This window comes from Cydia strobilella, chromosome 16 (assembly GCF_947568885.1).
Source record: "Cydia strobilella chromosome 16, ilCydStro3.1, whole genome shotgun sequence".
Lineage (NCBI taxonomy): Eukaryota > Metazoa > Arthropoda > Insecta > Lepidoptera > Tortricidae > Cydia > Cydia strobilella.
The window spans coordinates 10,146,648-10,162,775 of NC_086056.1; the positions used below are offsets into that span (position 1 = coordinate 10,146,648).

General features: G+C 43.7%; 1 protein-coding gene across 1 annotated transcript; it reads left to right on the top strand.

Annotated features, from left to right (window-relative positions):
* The first annotated feature begins 209 nt into the window (after positions 1–209).
* LOC134748330 (pre-mRNA-processing factor 39) lies at positions 210–15,834 on the top strand. The gene is made up of 19 exons (XM_063683097.1): positions 210–409; positions 490–1,107; positions 1,828–1,881; positions 2,033–2,083; positions 2,261–2,386; positions 2,488–2,631; positions 3,196–3,339; positions 4,511–4,672; positions 4,985–5,110; positions 5,789–5,915; positions 6,604–6,751; positions 7,593–7,752; positions 10,698–10,808; positions 11,060–11,224; positions 11,378–11,598; positions 12,177–12,261; positions 13,539–13,722; positions 13,831–14,029; positions 14,865–15,834. The coding sequence occupies exons 1-19, from the start codon at positions 380–382 to the stop codon at positions 15,073–15,075; spliced, it is 3,066 nt and encodes a 1,021-aa protein (XP_063539167.1). The 5' UTR covers positions 210–379; the 3' UTR covers positions 15,076–15,834.
* The last annotated feature ends 294 nt before the right edge of the window (positions 15,835–16,128 follow it).

The following is a 16,128-nucleotide window of genomic DNA, read 5'->3' on the forward strand; positions in this document are numbered from 1 at the left end:
AAGGCAACATTAAGAAACTGTTTGAGCAAATCTTAAAAACGTTAAATCTTAATCGATAAAGTAACAGCATAGGGATGTGTGTATAGAAAATTTCATTCGATGACAGTTGAGTCGATTACTCATCGATTTAAAATTTGGAGTTTGGAGTGTCATAGACTATAGACCACAACGTACGCATTTGAGTTGAGACGAGTAGAGTAGTACTTACATTACCTTCACTATTCAATTCATTCGGATCCGGATTGCTTGGTTTTGGTTGTGCGGATAGAATTTGTTGTATTCTTGTGTATTCTCTTGTGTCGATAGTTGTTTTATCAATATAAGTATACGCGGTCATATTATAGTACGAATTGTACCTACCTATTGATTAAAATAAAAAATGGATGATGATGCCAGCTCCGATTTACAGGTAAGTGGTGTTTACTAGGTTATCAATGAATCGGTGCCTCCGACAGCCGTGAAGTATTTACTTATTTTGTAATTTTCCAGAAGTGTTTATCTGATGGACCGCTAGATGCGGATGACGGTCCTATGGACACTGATGAGGGCCCTTTGATTAACGAAAATTCTAACGGCTTGTCGCATTTGTTGACCGAGGGGGAGTTCAACAGTGTGGACGCCGTAGGGGTAGACGAGTCGTCCACGTCCAACCCGGGCTTTCTGAACGCTGTCGAGTTTTCTGCAGGGAGTGTTGGAGACTATTTGGTAAACAATACTGACGGATTCAACACCGAACTGAATTCGTTCGATGTAGGCGACAATGCCGTAACGTTTGCGGGAGACTCATTGAACCATGTCTTATCGGATGGAGACTCTCACCTGAGCGACGGGTACAAGACAGTTTCAGATACAGATGGTGATTTATTAGGTACTTCAGCCAAAATGGATATGGATAATGAAATAAGTGAAATATCAAATGATATTGCTGAAGACACATTAGATAAAACTGATGAAGACAATGCAATTCATGAGATAGAGTCATCAAATGATGCTGGCATCACCCTGGATGCAGATGAAGGAACTGCTAATGTGGAAGCGATTAAAACTGTTAATGAAACTCCTACTGATCAAGAAGAACCTGTCTTGCCAGTGGAAGAAGTTGAGCAGGTATTGAAATTATTCTTAAACGTTAATTATTATTGTATTGTAGTTCCGAGGTGTTTTGCCCTGTATGGGGCCACTCCGCTGCATTCCAGCACCATGTGAGAGGCTGTTTCTTCTGTCTCCAGGCATCCTCGGCATAGGGGACTGTCTGCGACACCTGTTATAAAAAGATGTTTGTTAAATACAATACTGGTTTCCATGCTCAGTCGGGTCTTCCCTAGTTGAACTGGTGCCCTTGTGAGCTTTCCATTGATGCCAGGCATAGCTTGTTTGGGCTGTCTGCATCCAGCCTGGTTTAGTCGGTGTTATGTGTGTAGTTTCCCTGTACGTGCCAGCAGCATTGAGCGTACCATTAATTATTATTCAAGTGTAACACTCACAAAGGGTTCTGTATGTATTATCATACAATATTTTACATTTAACCTGATCTAGCACTTGTTATTTATTTTTGAGTTTACCTGACAGGTGTTACAGTTATAATGTCAGTAAATATAATACAATAGCATCTAATTATTGTTGTGTTTAGATAAAGTTGCAGACTTAACATTCCAGAGTATTACTTTCTCAATATACTTAAATGGGACACAAGTTTAGGAAAAACATGGCTGTACTTTTTTAATATATTTTATTTAATATATTAAAATAAAAAAGTATTATTAGCTTATTAGGTACTAAGTGGTTTAAATTAAACCACTTTCTTGATACATTTTGTTTATTTCTCAGGTCACATCATCAAAAGAAGCAGCTGAAGTTGAGGAAGAGAAACAGGAAGCACAGGTATTTATATAAAAAACTTAGATAATAATATTATGATCATCTATTTATGTTAATAAAGCAATTAAAATTTAAACCCATTCTTAGCTATCTAAAGTTTCTTAACTTAAACAAATAAGGTTTTTGAAACATTTATGTATGTTTTTGTTAAAAGGAGACTAGAGAAGTAGCACCTCAAGCTGTAACTGAACTACTGGAAACAGAGGTAAGGTATTCATATGCTATATTTTATGGCCTTAGATAAGCTTAACACATTCACTGTGGGAAGGGGTCGAAAGACCCCATCCAAAGTATGCTCAATTACGAGTTACACTAATTGCTGCACTTTGTGAATAGATATTGTGTGTTAAATATATCTCTAATTGTTTAATTTTAATAACAGGAAACAAAAACTGAAGAAAGTTCAGAGAAAAAACCTGAAGAAAGTTCAGAGAAAAAAACTGAACAAAGTTCAGAGAAAAAAGAAGCAGATGATGTTGAAATGGCAACTGAGAAAAGTATTCCAGAGGTAATTATTTATGCTTTCTATAAAGTGTAATCAAACATCCTCTCTTTGTAAATACTCAGAACGACATTTATCATTTCTTATAACATTGTATTTATTCACAGGTTAGCAGAGGTGCAGAGGAGACTGAAGTGGTCTCAGAAGATGAGCTTCCAGCCGTTGAGAAGCCAAGTGTTAAGGATGCTGAAAATGTCTCTGATGATGAGCTTCCTGGACCTAAGCCTGCTGAACTTCCTGCTGATACTGAGGTGCCATTATAAATTTTTTTAATTAGATTATCCATGTAGTTTTTGGGATCTCCATTATGTTAATCCAGAGGTTTTATGCTCAGTTTCCTGTAAAGACTAAAATCTAGGCTAAGAATACAATATTGGTATTAGTAGTGCAATATTTATATCAAAATGAACGCTTGGCTTACAATATAAATCATTCACCTGACTATCTATTTGTGCACTTCAAAACATTCCATTTCTTAATTATCATTAATACTCTAATGGCCCTATTCATAAACGCGCTACAAGCCTCAATTAGCTATTAATTGTTTGTCTTAAATCTTAATCTGTCATTTTAACTTATGTATTTGTAAGAAAGGGATAAAACATTAATTAAATAGTTGAGGCTAGTAGTTTTATGCAAAATATATACGCTGCCCAATGGGTGAAGAATTTAGATATCGTATTGTAATAAATAATTAGCGACTCTGTTTATGCCATACGAATAAAAAGGGGGTAATGTTGAGTAATACGTAATAATTGGTAATTAGGTCTGATGTACAAAATTCGGCAGTTCCTCAATCAACGTGTTTCTTGTAGGTTGTATCAGAGGATGAGCTACCAGAAAAGAAAGAGTCAAAGGAGTCTCGAAAGCGCAAAACGGACGATGACAAGGATGGCTATGATCCCGGCTCCCCTACCTCCGAGAGTGAGTCGTCCAGCAAGAAGCAAGCTGTTGTTAAGGTATTGTGCAATGTCACTTCAGTTGCGACGTGCAGAAATAGTTCTCGTACGAAATCCAGCAATCAAATAGCAGGAGAATTTCCTATACTTAATATTTACTTGTACTCTTTTTACCTTGAGTTTTGAGGCTTAAATGCCTTTAATATAACCAGAAAGTAATTTGTGAAATTGTTCCAATTGAAACCTAAAGATTACAATAATAAAATCTTCACGCAAAATAGGCGCCATCGCTAGTCTTCGAGTTGCGGAAACCTGCTACCGTGCTACAATACAATACAAAATCTTCTTAAATCTCTTCACTAAGATCATCTAGCAATATGTGTTCTGCAACCATTAAAATCGTTCAGATCAATCTTTTTATTTTATTTCAGTATACATTGAATAAATTTCTTTCATTTGATATCTTGATATTTCTTATCTGAGTTGTAAAATTGTGTTAGTTGAAAAGGTTTTTATGTCCACAATGCTGTGAGAATGTAATCCATACTACTATAATAAATGCAAAACTGACTTTGTCTGTCTGTCATCAATACATATCAAAACTAATAATCAAATTTTAATGACATTTGGGCTTGTAACCGCTTTAACCCCTGAAGATACTAACTTTATTTTTGGAAATCCGTTTGCTCGATACCAACTCGATACATAAAGAGTGTGAGAGTGAAGTGAATGCCATTGTAAATGACTAGGTATGTAGTAATTACTGGGAAATGTATTAGCAAAATGTAATGAAGTATGTCTAGCATTAGCATAGTAGCAAGTGTACACCGTTCTAGTGAATATAAATAAATAAATAAAGCATCTTATATCCCATTTTGCTTGGCCAAAGACCCTCTCCTTTTGATTTCCATTGTTCCCTTTGCAATTATTTCCCACTTCCGTTCCTTTCTTTCGGTGAATCCTCTAGAAAGTGTTAAAGTCAATCTCCGTCGAACTGTTTAAGTATCTATGTACAGATGTAGGTAGTGCATAATTGTTTTCCATCGTGTTTTCTCGGAAACGTTCGTATTTGTCATGCTACTTCAGTCAACCTCAGTACTTTTTGTACCGAGACTGACTGAAATAGCAAGACACGTTCGTACTTTTCCGTGAAAATACGATGGAAAATAATTATGCACTACAACTGTACTTTATAGCTATTCTAAGTTACCCTTGTTTTTTATTTGAATAGAATGGCGAAAGCAAACCAGTGCCTTCAGAGAAGCGGCCGTCAGTGGACGAGAAGCCTAAGAAGAAAGCTCTCCCGGAGCTTGACAAGTATTGGAAGGTTGTTAATGACGACCCCACTGACTTCACTGGCTGGACCTATCTGCTGCAATATGTTGATCAAGAGGTAAGGCTAATATACTTTTTGACCAATATGGTTTTATTTTTTAATGAGAATAAGATTATTCCATTTTTTTTGGCTTGTCTGGGTTTGGGTTTATAATACATATTCACTATCAATTTTTATAATAAAAATTAAATATTGTAAGTATACCTACGCCTAAAATATGATGACAAAAATTTGCTAATCTTATTCTGCCTTATGAGGTGAATAAGAACTGAAACTCATGTTGATTGGCAAGGGCCAACTGATTGCGACAATCCACTTCAATGTCAAAAGAATTCTGTAGCAGTGGCTACACAAGCCCCTTGTCCACAGAGCGAAGTGGAGGCCGCGCGAGAGGCCTACGACGCCTTCCTGTCGCACTACCCCTACTGCTACGGGTACTGGCGAAAATACGCCGACTACGAAAAACGCAAAGGAAGTAAAAAGAAGTGTCTCGAGGTGAGTACCCTAGCCCCCCAACCGCGCTACCATTTTATACGCGTGAGTTGGTAAGGCTTCCATCAAATAAATACGCCTGAGTTTCATTTCTGTCTTAACACTATGGATTTATATTATTAGTCATAACTGGTATTTTGCAATTACTTTTTTTTCCCAACAGCGCTTCGAGGCCCACGTTCGTAACGCAAAGCCGTCCGTACGCACCGGAGTCTGTTACATAGTGTATCGTTTGTGGTGTTATGATATTCTAGTTCTAGTGCTTTTATTTATATTCTGTACACGCATGTATTGTAATACCGTTTCATGTATTATATTTAAGTACGTGATAATTGATGGTGGATATAATTAAGGTTCTAATGACTAATCCATGGTAGCATGGAGCGGACAGGTCGCGTATAATGCCACTAGGCAGTAGGACGGAAGAGGCGTCGGAGGCTACTGCGGGCGGCGCGGCGAGTCACAGGTCTAAGCCCAGGCAACTTTTATATACGGTAGGCGCTCGAGGCGACGTGAGCCGACCACTGTGCCCTCACCCACCCTCGCTGCGTCTATTCAAAATTATATGAGATGACACATACAATGATACAATGCTATATGATATTCCCTTGCTTCGTTGTGCCGTCGGTTGGCGGCACTCGCCCCTCTCGGAGCGCCCGCATCAATGCTGTTACGTTTCAGGTATTGGAAAGGGGGCTGAAAGCCATCCCACTGTCGGTTGATCTTTGGATACACTACCTCAATCACATTAAAGCCACTAGAACCGAAGATCACGCATACATCAAGGCGCAGTATGAGAGAGCTATAGGTAAGACACTGTTTTATTTATATTGTTTCGCAAATCTCGGATACTGTTTTCAAACATTTTTATGAGCAATATTTTGGCGTTGTGCGTAAAAAATATGATGAGGTAACCACTATTACGACGTGGTTACCACATCATATTTTTTTACGCGAATGAACTACCCTATTTGCAAACCAAAATTTTTTTTAAGTGAACAGACCGGTTGGAAAAATGTTTTTCTTATTTATTTAGATAATAATAAAAACCGGACGAGCGCGAGTCGGACTCGCCCACCGATGGTTCCGTACTTTTTAGTATTTGTTGTTCTAGCGGCAACCAGAAATACATAATCTGTGAAAATTTCAACTGTCCAGCTATCACGGTTCATGAGATACACCCTAGTGACAGACGGACAGTGGTCTTAGTAATAGGGTCCCGTTTTTACCCTTTGGGTACGGAACCCTAAAAACTAATTGATTTATACCGCGGTAAAACTAATCTAACACACGCAAAAGTAATATAATGTGGAAGAAAAGCACATCTAATGCAACAAAAACAGGCATGTTTTCTTCTTTTTTATTGTGACGATAATTGGATTATTTTATACGTTAGTAAGTAGGAACTGTTGTTATTGATGAGTTGTGTGATACGATTTGTGGGACTATAATTTAACGATATCCTATACAATAGTTGACCAGATACTGTATTGCAGAGGCGTGCGGTTTGGAGTTCCGCTCCGACCGCCTTTGGGAGTCGTACATCAAGTGGGAGGCGGAGAACGGGTCCGCGCTCAACGTCACAAACATATACGACCGGTTGCTGGCCACACCCACTCTCGGCTACACCTCACACTTTGACAAGTCAGTACTTATACGCTTTACACGGGCTATGTATGTGTGCTTTTTTAATTTAGTAATATCATTATTATTGTTGTATGTAGAATTGGCTTGTAGTCAGCTTATGATATACTATAAAGTTAATAAAGTTTTTTTGCTTACAAGTTTTCAGGTTTACGTCGAAATTTATTGGCATGATGCTTTGTATTATTTTTGACCAAATAGAAATGAATAATTAAATTAATTTAATTGATTGTAAATAAAATCGTCAAAGATGTGTCAAAAGGGGTTGTTATTTTATCATTAAATCAACACCTGACTATTTGAGATATACCTATAGGTGTCTTTATAACAAGGTACAAACTTGCATTTACTTTCATCTGCCCCGGTGTCTTTCCTCCTCACAAAGGCCGCTTAATCCTCAAACCGCTGAACGGATTGAGGTGAAATTGGGTACAGGAACCTTTGGGAAGAACATAGGATAGTTTTAATCAAACATCATCATGTTTTCACGCAAACAAAGTCACGGGCAGAAGCTAGTCGGTAATAAAAACAATGCAGTTACGTATTGTCAAAAACGTACTCTTAACAATAGGTAGATTTTCGGGTGAACTGTGATTCCTCTTGGTCTTACGCACACTGAGCTGAAATGAGCAGCATTCTTATACCAAATTTGTATCGAAGCGCCATTGTGTGACGACCTCGAGTCGTCCTATGTGCTCTAGTAATTAAGTGATGACTGTACCGAAGGACACGGAAAACTACATCTACTTACTAGAAGATTGCCTTTGTGAAATTTACTTAGTCTGTCTCTGCTCTGTACTCTTTTCAAAATAAACAATTTTTAAATGTATTTCTGTTGCAGTTTCCAAGAGCACGTGATGTCGGAGCCGGTGACGGGTGTAATATCGCGGTCGGAGCTGGTGCGGCTGCGCGGCGACGTGCGCGACGCCGTGCGCGAGGCGGGCGGTGCGGCGCCGCAGCTCGACCTGCCCCCCGGCGAGGACGAGCCCATAGACCACATCGTGAGTGTTGCTGTACACAGCATGTGGGAGTGATCCCCCGCTCGGAGCTGGTGCGGCTGCGCGGCGACGTGCGCGAGGCGGGCGGCGCGGCGCCGCAGCTCGACCTGCCCCCCGGCGAGGACGAGCCCATAGACCACATCGTGAGTGTTGCTGTACACAGCATGTGGGAGTGATCCCCCGCTCGGAGCTGGTGCGGCTGCGCGGCGACGTGCGCGACGCCGTGCGCGAGGCGGGCGGTGCGGCGCCGCAGCTCGACCTGCCCCCCGGCGAGGACGAGCCCATAGACCACATCGTGAGTGTTGCTGTACACAGCATGTGGGAGTGATCCCCCACTCGGAGCTGGTGCGGCTGCGCGGCGACGTGCGCGAGGCGAGGCTCGACCTGCCCCCCGGCGAGGACGAGCCCATAGACCACATCGTGAGTGTTGCTGTACACAGCATGTGGGAGTGATCCCCCGCTCGGAGCTGGTGCGGCTGCGCGGCGACGTGCGCGAGGCGGGCGGTGCGGCGCCGCAGCTCGACCTGCCCCCCGGCGAGGACGAGCCCATAGACCACATTGTGAGTGTTGCTGTACACAGCATGTGGGAGTGATCCCCCGCTCGGAGCTGGTGCGGCTGCGCGGCGACGTGCGCGACGCCGTGCGCGAGGCGGGCGGTGCGGCGCCGCAGCTCGACCTGCCCCCCGGCGAGGACGAGCCCATAGACCACATCGTGAGTGTTGCTGTACACAGCATGTGGGAGTGATCCCCCACTCGGAGCTGGTGCGGCTGCGCGGCGACGTGCGCGAGGCGAGGCTCGACCTGCCCCCCGGCGAGGACGAGCCCATAGACCACATCGTGAGTGTTGCTGTACACAGCATGTGGGAGTGATCCCCCGCTCGGAGCTGGTGCGGCTGCGCGGCGACGTGCGCGAGGCGGGCGGTGCGGCGCCGCAGCTCGACCTGCCCCCCGGCGAGGACGAGCCCATAGACCACATTGTGAGTGTTGCTGTACACAGCATGTGGGAGTGATCCCCCGCTCGGAGCTGGTGCGGCTGCGCGGCGACGTGCGCGACGCCGTGCGCGAGGCGGGCGGTGCGGCGCCGCAGCTCGACCTGCCCCCCGGCGAGGACGAGCCCATAGACCACATCGTGAGTGTTGCTGTACACAGCATGTGGGAGTGATCCCCCACTCGGAGCTGGTGCGGCTGCGCGGCGACGTGCGCGAGGCGAGGCTCGACCTGCCCCCCGGCGAGGACGAGCCCATAGACCACATCGTGAGTGTTGCTGTACACAGCATGTGGGAGTGATCCCCCGCTCGGAGCTGGTGCGGCTGCGCGGCGACGTGCGCGAGGCGGGCGGTGCGGCGCCGCAGCTCGACCTGCCCCCCGGCGAGGACGAGCCCATAGACCACATTGTGAGTGTTGCTGTACACAGCATGTGGGAGTGATCCCCCGCTCGGAGCTGGTGCGGCTGCGCGGCGACGTGCGCGAGGCGGGCGGTGCGGCGCCGCAGCTCGACCTGCCCCCCGGCGAGGACGAGCCCATAGACCACATCGTGAGTGTTGCTGTACACAGCATGTGGGAGTGATCCCCCACTCGGAGCTGGTGCGGCTGCGCGGCGACGTGCGCGAGGCGGGCGGTGCGGCGCCGCAGCTCGACCTGCCCCCCGGCGAGGACGAGCCCATAGACCACATTGTGAGTGTTGCTGTACACAGCATGTGGGAGTGATCCCCCGCTCGGAGCTGGTGCGGCTGCGCGGCGACGTGCGCGAGGCGGGCGGTGCGGCGCCGCAGCTCGACCTGCCCCCCGGCGAGGACGAGCCCATAGACCACATTGTGAGTGTTGCTGTACACAGCATGTGGGAGTGATCCCCCGCTCGGAGCTGGTGCGGCTGCGCGACGACGCGGCGAGCCCATCGACACACCACAACAACGAAAAGAATTTTCACACAATTATGTACATCCGCGAAGAAATTCAATGGTGTATGTGAAGTCCGTTAGTCGTAGAGTAATCGATACACTCTATCGTCATAAACATTTTCTCCCGGTCAGAACAAAAACTCTCCTCGTCCAAGCTCTTGTTCTGCCTGTCCTTGATTATGCTGATGTTTGTTACACTAATCTCACTCAAGATTCTTTAAACATACTTGACCGGCTACTTAATAGCTGCATTCGGTTCGTGTTCGGACTTCGTAAGTATGACCATATCTCCTCTTTCCGTAGGAAACTTAATTGGCTCCCTATACGACAACGTAGGTCCCTTCGTATTCTGTGTACTCTCTACTCAATCTTGTTTGACCCGTCCGCCCCTCATTATCTCCGCTCGAAATTTAAATTTGTTACCCCTCGTCCAGGCACAGATCTTCGCTCTTCCCGTAGCTCATAAAGCTCATTGTCCCCCAACATCGAACGGGTTTCATGTCCAATTCTTTCACTGTCTAGGCTATCAGACTTTGGAACGATCTCCCACTCTCTATCAGACAAGCGCAAACCAAATTCACATTCAAGCGCATGTTGCGCAAGTATTTCCTTGGCAAACTTTCTTCTTCGTCAACTTAGTGATTCACACTAGGTATATAAATATGTATAGTATCTATGTATGTTTATTTGTATTAAGTATATGAGTAAGTTTATCAATATAGTTTATACTCATTTAGTCTTGGTTACAAATTCATTTACTTTAAAAGTCACTGCACCTACTTAATCTTTCTGGTTTAACCCATTGGTTGACTGGTAGAGAATGCCGTAAGGCATTAAGTCCGCCTTTTGTACCTTCATGTATTGTGCTATAAAGCTTAAATAAATAAATAAATAAGTCCCTGACCCGCATTGTGCTAGCGTGTGGACTGTAGCCCAATCACTCTAACTTGCATGAGAGGAGGCCTGTGCCCAGCAGTGGGACGTATATGGGCTGAAATATCATAATATTATTATTATATGTACATTTAATAAATTGTATTTAAAATACAGGCTTCAGACGAGGAGGCTCAAGCCATTAAGGAGCGCATTATCGCGGCACGCCGCAAGGTGCACAAGACCACGGGCGAGCAGGTCGCCGCGAGGTGGACCTTCGAAGAGGGCGTAAGTGTTGTTTTATGGTATCAACGTGCACAAAAATTGTGAAGCTTGTCAAAGCGGAATAAGCTGTTGACCAATAATTCTGCCATGATTAAATAAAAATATGTTCACAGTTGCTATCTATAGAATCAACATTGTTAACACAAGTAGATATAAGTATATTAAAATGTTTGACTTTTTTGTTTCTAGCTAAGTGCCTAATTTAACCCTTAAAAATAGCTCTTCTAATGACTAACATTTCCCCGGTGTTTTAGATCAAGCGGCCCTACTTCCACGTGAAGCCCCTCGAGCGTTGCCAGCTGAAGAACTGGAAGGCTTACCTGGAGTGGGAGAAGCAGCACGGCTCGCTGAAGCGTGCTCTGGTGCTGCACGAGCGCTGCCTCATCGCTTGCGCGCTTTACGACGAGTTCTGGATGCGGGTACGTCTAAAATCATGACCTGTTAGAAATGGCAAATGGGTTCCTTGAACTTTAAAACTTTAAAACGATAGCATTATTCTCAGATTATTAAAATACATAGTTCCCATTTCGCATAACTTTTTTCAATGGCATTAAATATTTTATAATTTTTAGCTGATAAAGTTCCTAGAGGAGCGCATAGAAACCAACCCTGAGCTAGTAGCCGTAGAACGAGAGGTCCTCGAGCGAGCGTGCACCGTCCACCATCTCGACAAGCCGGAGCTGCATCTACACTGGGCACACTTCGAGGAGGCCCATGGCAACGCCGCCAAGGCCGCCGAGATACTCGACCGGATAGAGAAGACCTGCCCCACGCTGGTGCAGATACAGTACAGGTAGCTATCATAGAGCAAGTGCCAGAGCGAGAGCGCTAGCGTGCTGTCTCACCTCGACAAGCCGAAGTTGTACCTGCACTGGACGCACTTTAAATAGGAAATATTTCGCGAAACTCTGAGTAGGTGGCGCCACTACCACAATTAAGGAAATCGAAATTTCGTTATCCAACATCTCTGTTACTCTTGCATATTCGAGCGATAAAGAGGCAGATAGCGAAATTTCGGATTCGCGTTTCCCGGTAGGTCCTTGTAAACAAACCGCCTTGATGCATACATGTCATAGTTAATTATCTCTGAAAACTTGTCACAAACCTGTTAAAGGTACAGTATGTATAAGTTACTCTGGTTTACTAAAAAGGCTAGTGCGGCACTCTGGTGGCAGAACATTGATATCCCCTATTGAACCGCAATATAAGGACTTATTTTGAAATAAATGGAGGAAATCGCTGAATCGTTTGCTCGTATCCATGCTTATATCGTTTACCTTCTACATCCAATCTATAATAATTTGTAATAATACAACTAGTATGGCATAAATACTAAATAAAACGTATGTTAACGTTATTTAACAATTTCAGACGCGTCAACCTGGAACGTCGTCGTGGAGATTACGACAAATGCTCGCAGCTATATGAGACCTATATCGCCGCTGCAAAGAATAAGGTAAGTGTTTAAATTACGATATAGCTAAGTAGAGTAAACGTTCAGTCCTGCATATTCTCACAACCGTAACCTTCCGTCAGTATAGCTATAATAATGAATTAAAATAATATAATTTATTTGAAACAACAATCTTAAAATAAAATTAAAAGATATTAAATACCTATATGACATCAACTTGTTGTCTCAAAGACATTCAGCAAGTGTCGAAGCACATAGTGCAACGACGCTGATTTTCAGAAAACCTAAACCTTAAATTTAGAAATAAAATGTGCCATTTTCAACCAAAAGGGTACTTATTGTCGTTTGTCAGTAAGGCGCTATTTTCATATAGCTTCAATTAGAAATCAACCTTATCAACAAGCGACAATGTGGTACCTTTTGGTTGAAAACGTCACAAATATGTTACAACATAAGAATAATGAAAAAAAAAACGATGCAAGTAGTCTGAAAAATAATAGCTAGCAAAACGAAATTTGAATTATTTTATAAACAGGTAGAATGTGAACAAGAGATGAATGAGGAATTCAATTATGCAACTTTAAACTATAATAGACACAGGCGACTAGGAGTGAGAAGTTTGATGTGTGAGAAGATAAAGTTTTAACCCTTAAATGCATAATGATGTATATATGCATCGTATATTTGATGGTCCGTGGCTCAATATGCAGCTATCCAAAATCACATTTATTAAGTAGTAAATTGAAATAGATGTGTCATGCTGTATAAAAGTTTATACAGCATGACACATCTATTTCAATTTATTAAAAAGTTATACAAAAAATCATGCATTTAAGGGTTAATTTGCTTTTAATGAAAAAAGTGAAGCAGCGTTTCTTATTGGCGGAGGAATGTTATTCCAGCATCGCGTCGCAGCATACCGGAAGCTGCCACGAAAGCTAGTGGAACTGTGTGTCGCAGGCAGATGAGGCGGGAGGCAGATAAAAAAAATTACGTTTTTCGCGGTAGGGCCTCAAGACGGTCAGGCTTCGTCTCATCGTGTGAGTGGGTTTTGGGCTAGGTCCTCATAGGCCTCCACACAAATCTTTGTATGCAGATGTATACAAGTTTCTTTACTGAAAAGCAACTGGTATGAGTTTATTCTAAATCCCGCCTCAAACTTAGTGCGTGGATCACAACGCAGCGCATGAAAGCTCTCTTCAAGGCGCGATAAATGCGGGTCGGGTCAGGACTCGCGCGCGAAGCGTTCTATTCTTCTATTCACGCATTAATGGTGGGTTACGAATTGAGCATATTAAAATATCGTCTACCTCTGCCAGGCTATCGCCTCAGCGCTGTCCATCAAATACGCGCGCTTCCTTCACCACGTGCGGCAGCAGCCCGCCGCGGCTCGCAAGGCGCTTGACGACGCCGTGACGCGCGACCCGCTCAACCAGCGCCTGCACATGCAGCGGCTCGACCTCGCGCTGCACACGCCCGGCACGCCCTACGAGGAGCTCGAGGGTAACGTACCTACTAGATCGCCAACTACACACCAATGTAATGTTCTAGAGTTGTCGCACCGTCTAAATAGTCCTTTACACGGTTCCATATATTAGTAATATTTTCCAGAGCTGGTATCGTCGTACGAGAAGCAGGAGGGCGCGGAGCTGGAGACGAGTGCGGCGCTGGCGTGGCGGCGGCGCGAGCTGGCCGAGGAGCTGGGCGGCGCGGGCGCGGCGCGCGCCGCCGCCGCGCATGCGCGCGCGCTCGCCAAGCATCTGCGCAAGCGCGCGCGCAAGGACAAGCACGACGTGCCGCCGCCGCCCAAGTCAGTATACGCACCTGGTAAATACAGTCTGACAAACCAATTTGTCAGTAGAAAAGGCGAAATTCTAAATTATCATATCATATTTTATAAATTTACTGCCGTTTTCTACTGACAAAGTTGACTTGCCAGACTGATTACCTATATCAAAGATAGATATAACTCCGCAATAGATGGATAGTCTAAGGAAAAAACGTGCCTCGAAAATCACGAAAATTTGATTCTCGATCAGAGGGCGCCACTAGTTTTGGCCTACTCTCGGTTGACGGTTTCGTTTGTTATTTATAATTATAACGCATATCAGTGAAAGAACATGGGTCAAAATCATATAAAAATAATTAATGCAAATAAAAAAATAATTTATCCATATTTAAATACATTTTGTTATTTTTATAAATCTTCATTTTTAGTTTTAAAGTATGTCGATAGATGGCAGTGAATTTACAGCGGTTACAAAATTTACTATGACAGTACCGCTCTTCTCTCTTATTATATCCTCTTTGCCTATATGTACAATCGGTGTCCTCACTAATAACGACAAATTCGAAAAACAGTTCAAGATTAAAAATTATAATTTCACATCTTTTTTAGAATTTAAGACACACCGCCTGCGCGCGTTACGGCGCCACGAGCGTAGCCGAGTGCGTGGTTTGTAGTAAAAAGCGCTTACGGGCAAAAATCTCCCCTAGCGGGTCGCCGGCTGTAAAAATGTTAATCGTCAACAAATAACTATAATTTTTAAGTTTTGCACTTCACAAGAAATATGGTTACATTATTCTGTGCCAAAACTTCCGGTAGGAGGTATCGTTAGCATTCTAACCGAAAACCTCTATTCCAGCGCCAACACAGACACGAAGAAAAAGGAAGCGGCCGCTAGTTCGACGACGACGGCGGCCAGCTCCGCCTACTACCAAACCCCAGCCGCCACCACGCAGTCCTACGAGCAGAGCTACGCGCCGCCCTACCAGCCGCCCTGGGGCTACCAGCAGCCGCCCGGGCCCTACCAGCACCACCCGCACCCGTGGCCGCAGTACCCTAACTACTACTAGCGGACACCGCGCCGGCGTAACTAAACACTGATCTCTACAACTAAATACGTACAGATCGTTTCACAGGAACATAGCCTAACTCAGAGAGCCAGTTATTGATTGTAATAGAGAGGTAACGTCTAAGAAAAAAACGTGCTACCTAGGATTGACAGCCGAAACAGATGGCGCTGTTTGTTTTCTGGTCACTGTGCTGTCAAACGTCAATTTTTTGACAACCAGAGTACCCCTACAGCGCCAACTCAACTCGTGTAACTGTCAAATTCAGAGCACGAAATTGTCTTAGATTTTACTTATCTAGTACACTCAATATATCTTTGCTGTCGCATAACGCTTGGTTTTTCATGTACACTCGCTACTGGATTGTACATTCTAGTAAACAGTAGGAAAACGTACACGAAGAGTTAAGTGAGCCTCGGAATTTTACAGTACAGGGTAAATTCACTCTCGGCAGATACGATTGTCTGTCACAAAATGTGCGTGCCATGACTGCCACGAGTTTACCCCCGGTATAAAAGGACTGAATATCGATGTAGTCTTATCTTAATATCTATCCTTACAGCGAAATATCCAGAAAATTAGTTACGCTAGGTAGTGTACGGGTTTGATGTGGAGTAGGTTAAGATTGGACGATTACACTTAAGTGTTTTTACCGCACCACCGTTTTACAACAACCGACAACTCAAGTGTGATTGTTGCGACATTTAATGCTTTGTGGTACATTTAAATAAAAAATATATACAAACTATAAATTGTGTTCTTTCATTTATTACCTCTTTATCACTTTTACTGTCCCTCGCTTTCAACAATGACATGGGTCGATACGTTCGTGTACCTATTATACTTACTTTTTGCGTTCGTGCATTATAAATAAATAAAATAAAATAAAATAAAATTCTTTTATTTGCATAAAATAATTATGTGATGCATAAGCTTAAAGAGCTATCCATTTCGGCCGTCACGTAGACGTGACAGAGTTAATTGGACGGTGCATTACATGTAATGTACGGACAGTTAAAGTGTTAATAACACATGACCAGGGACCGGACAACCCTT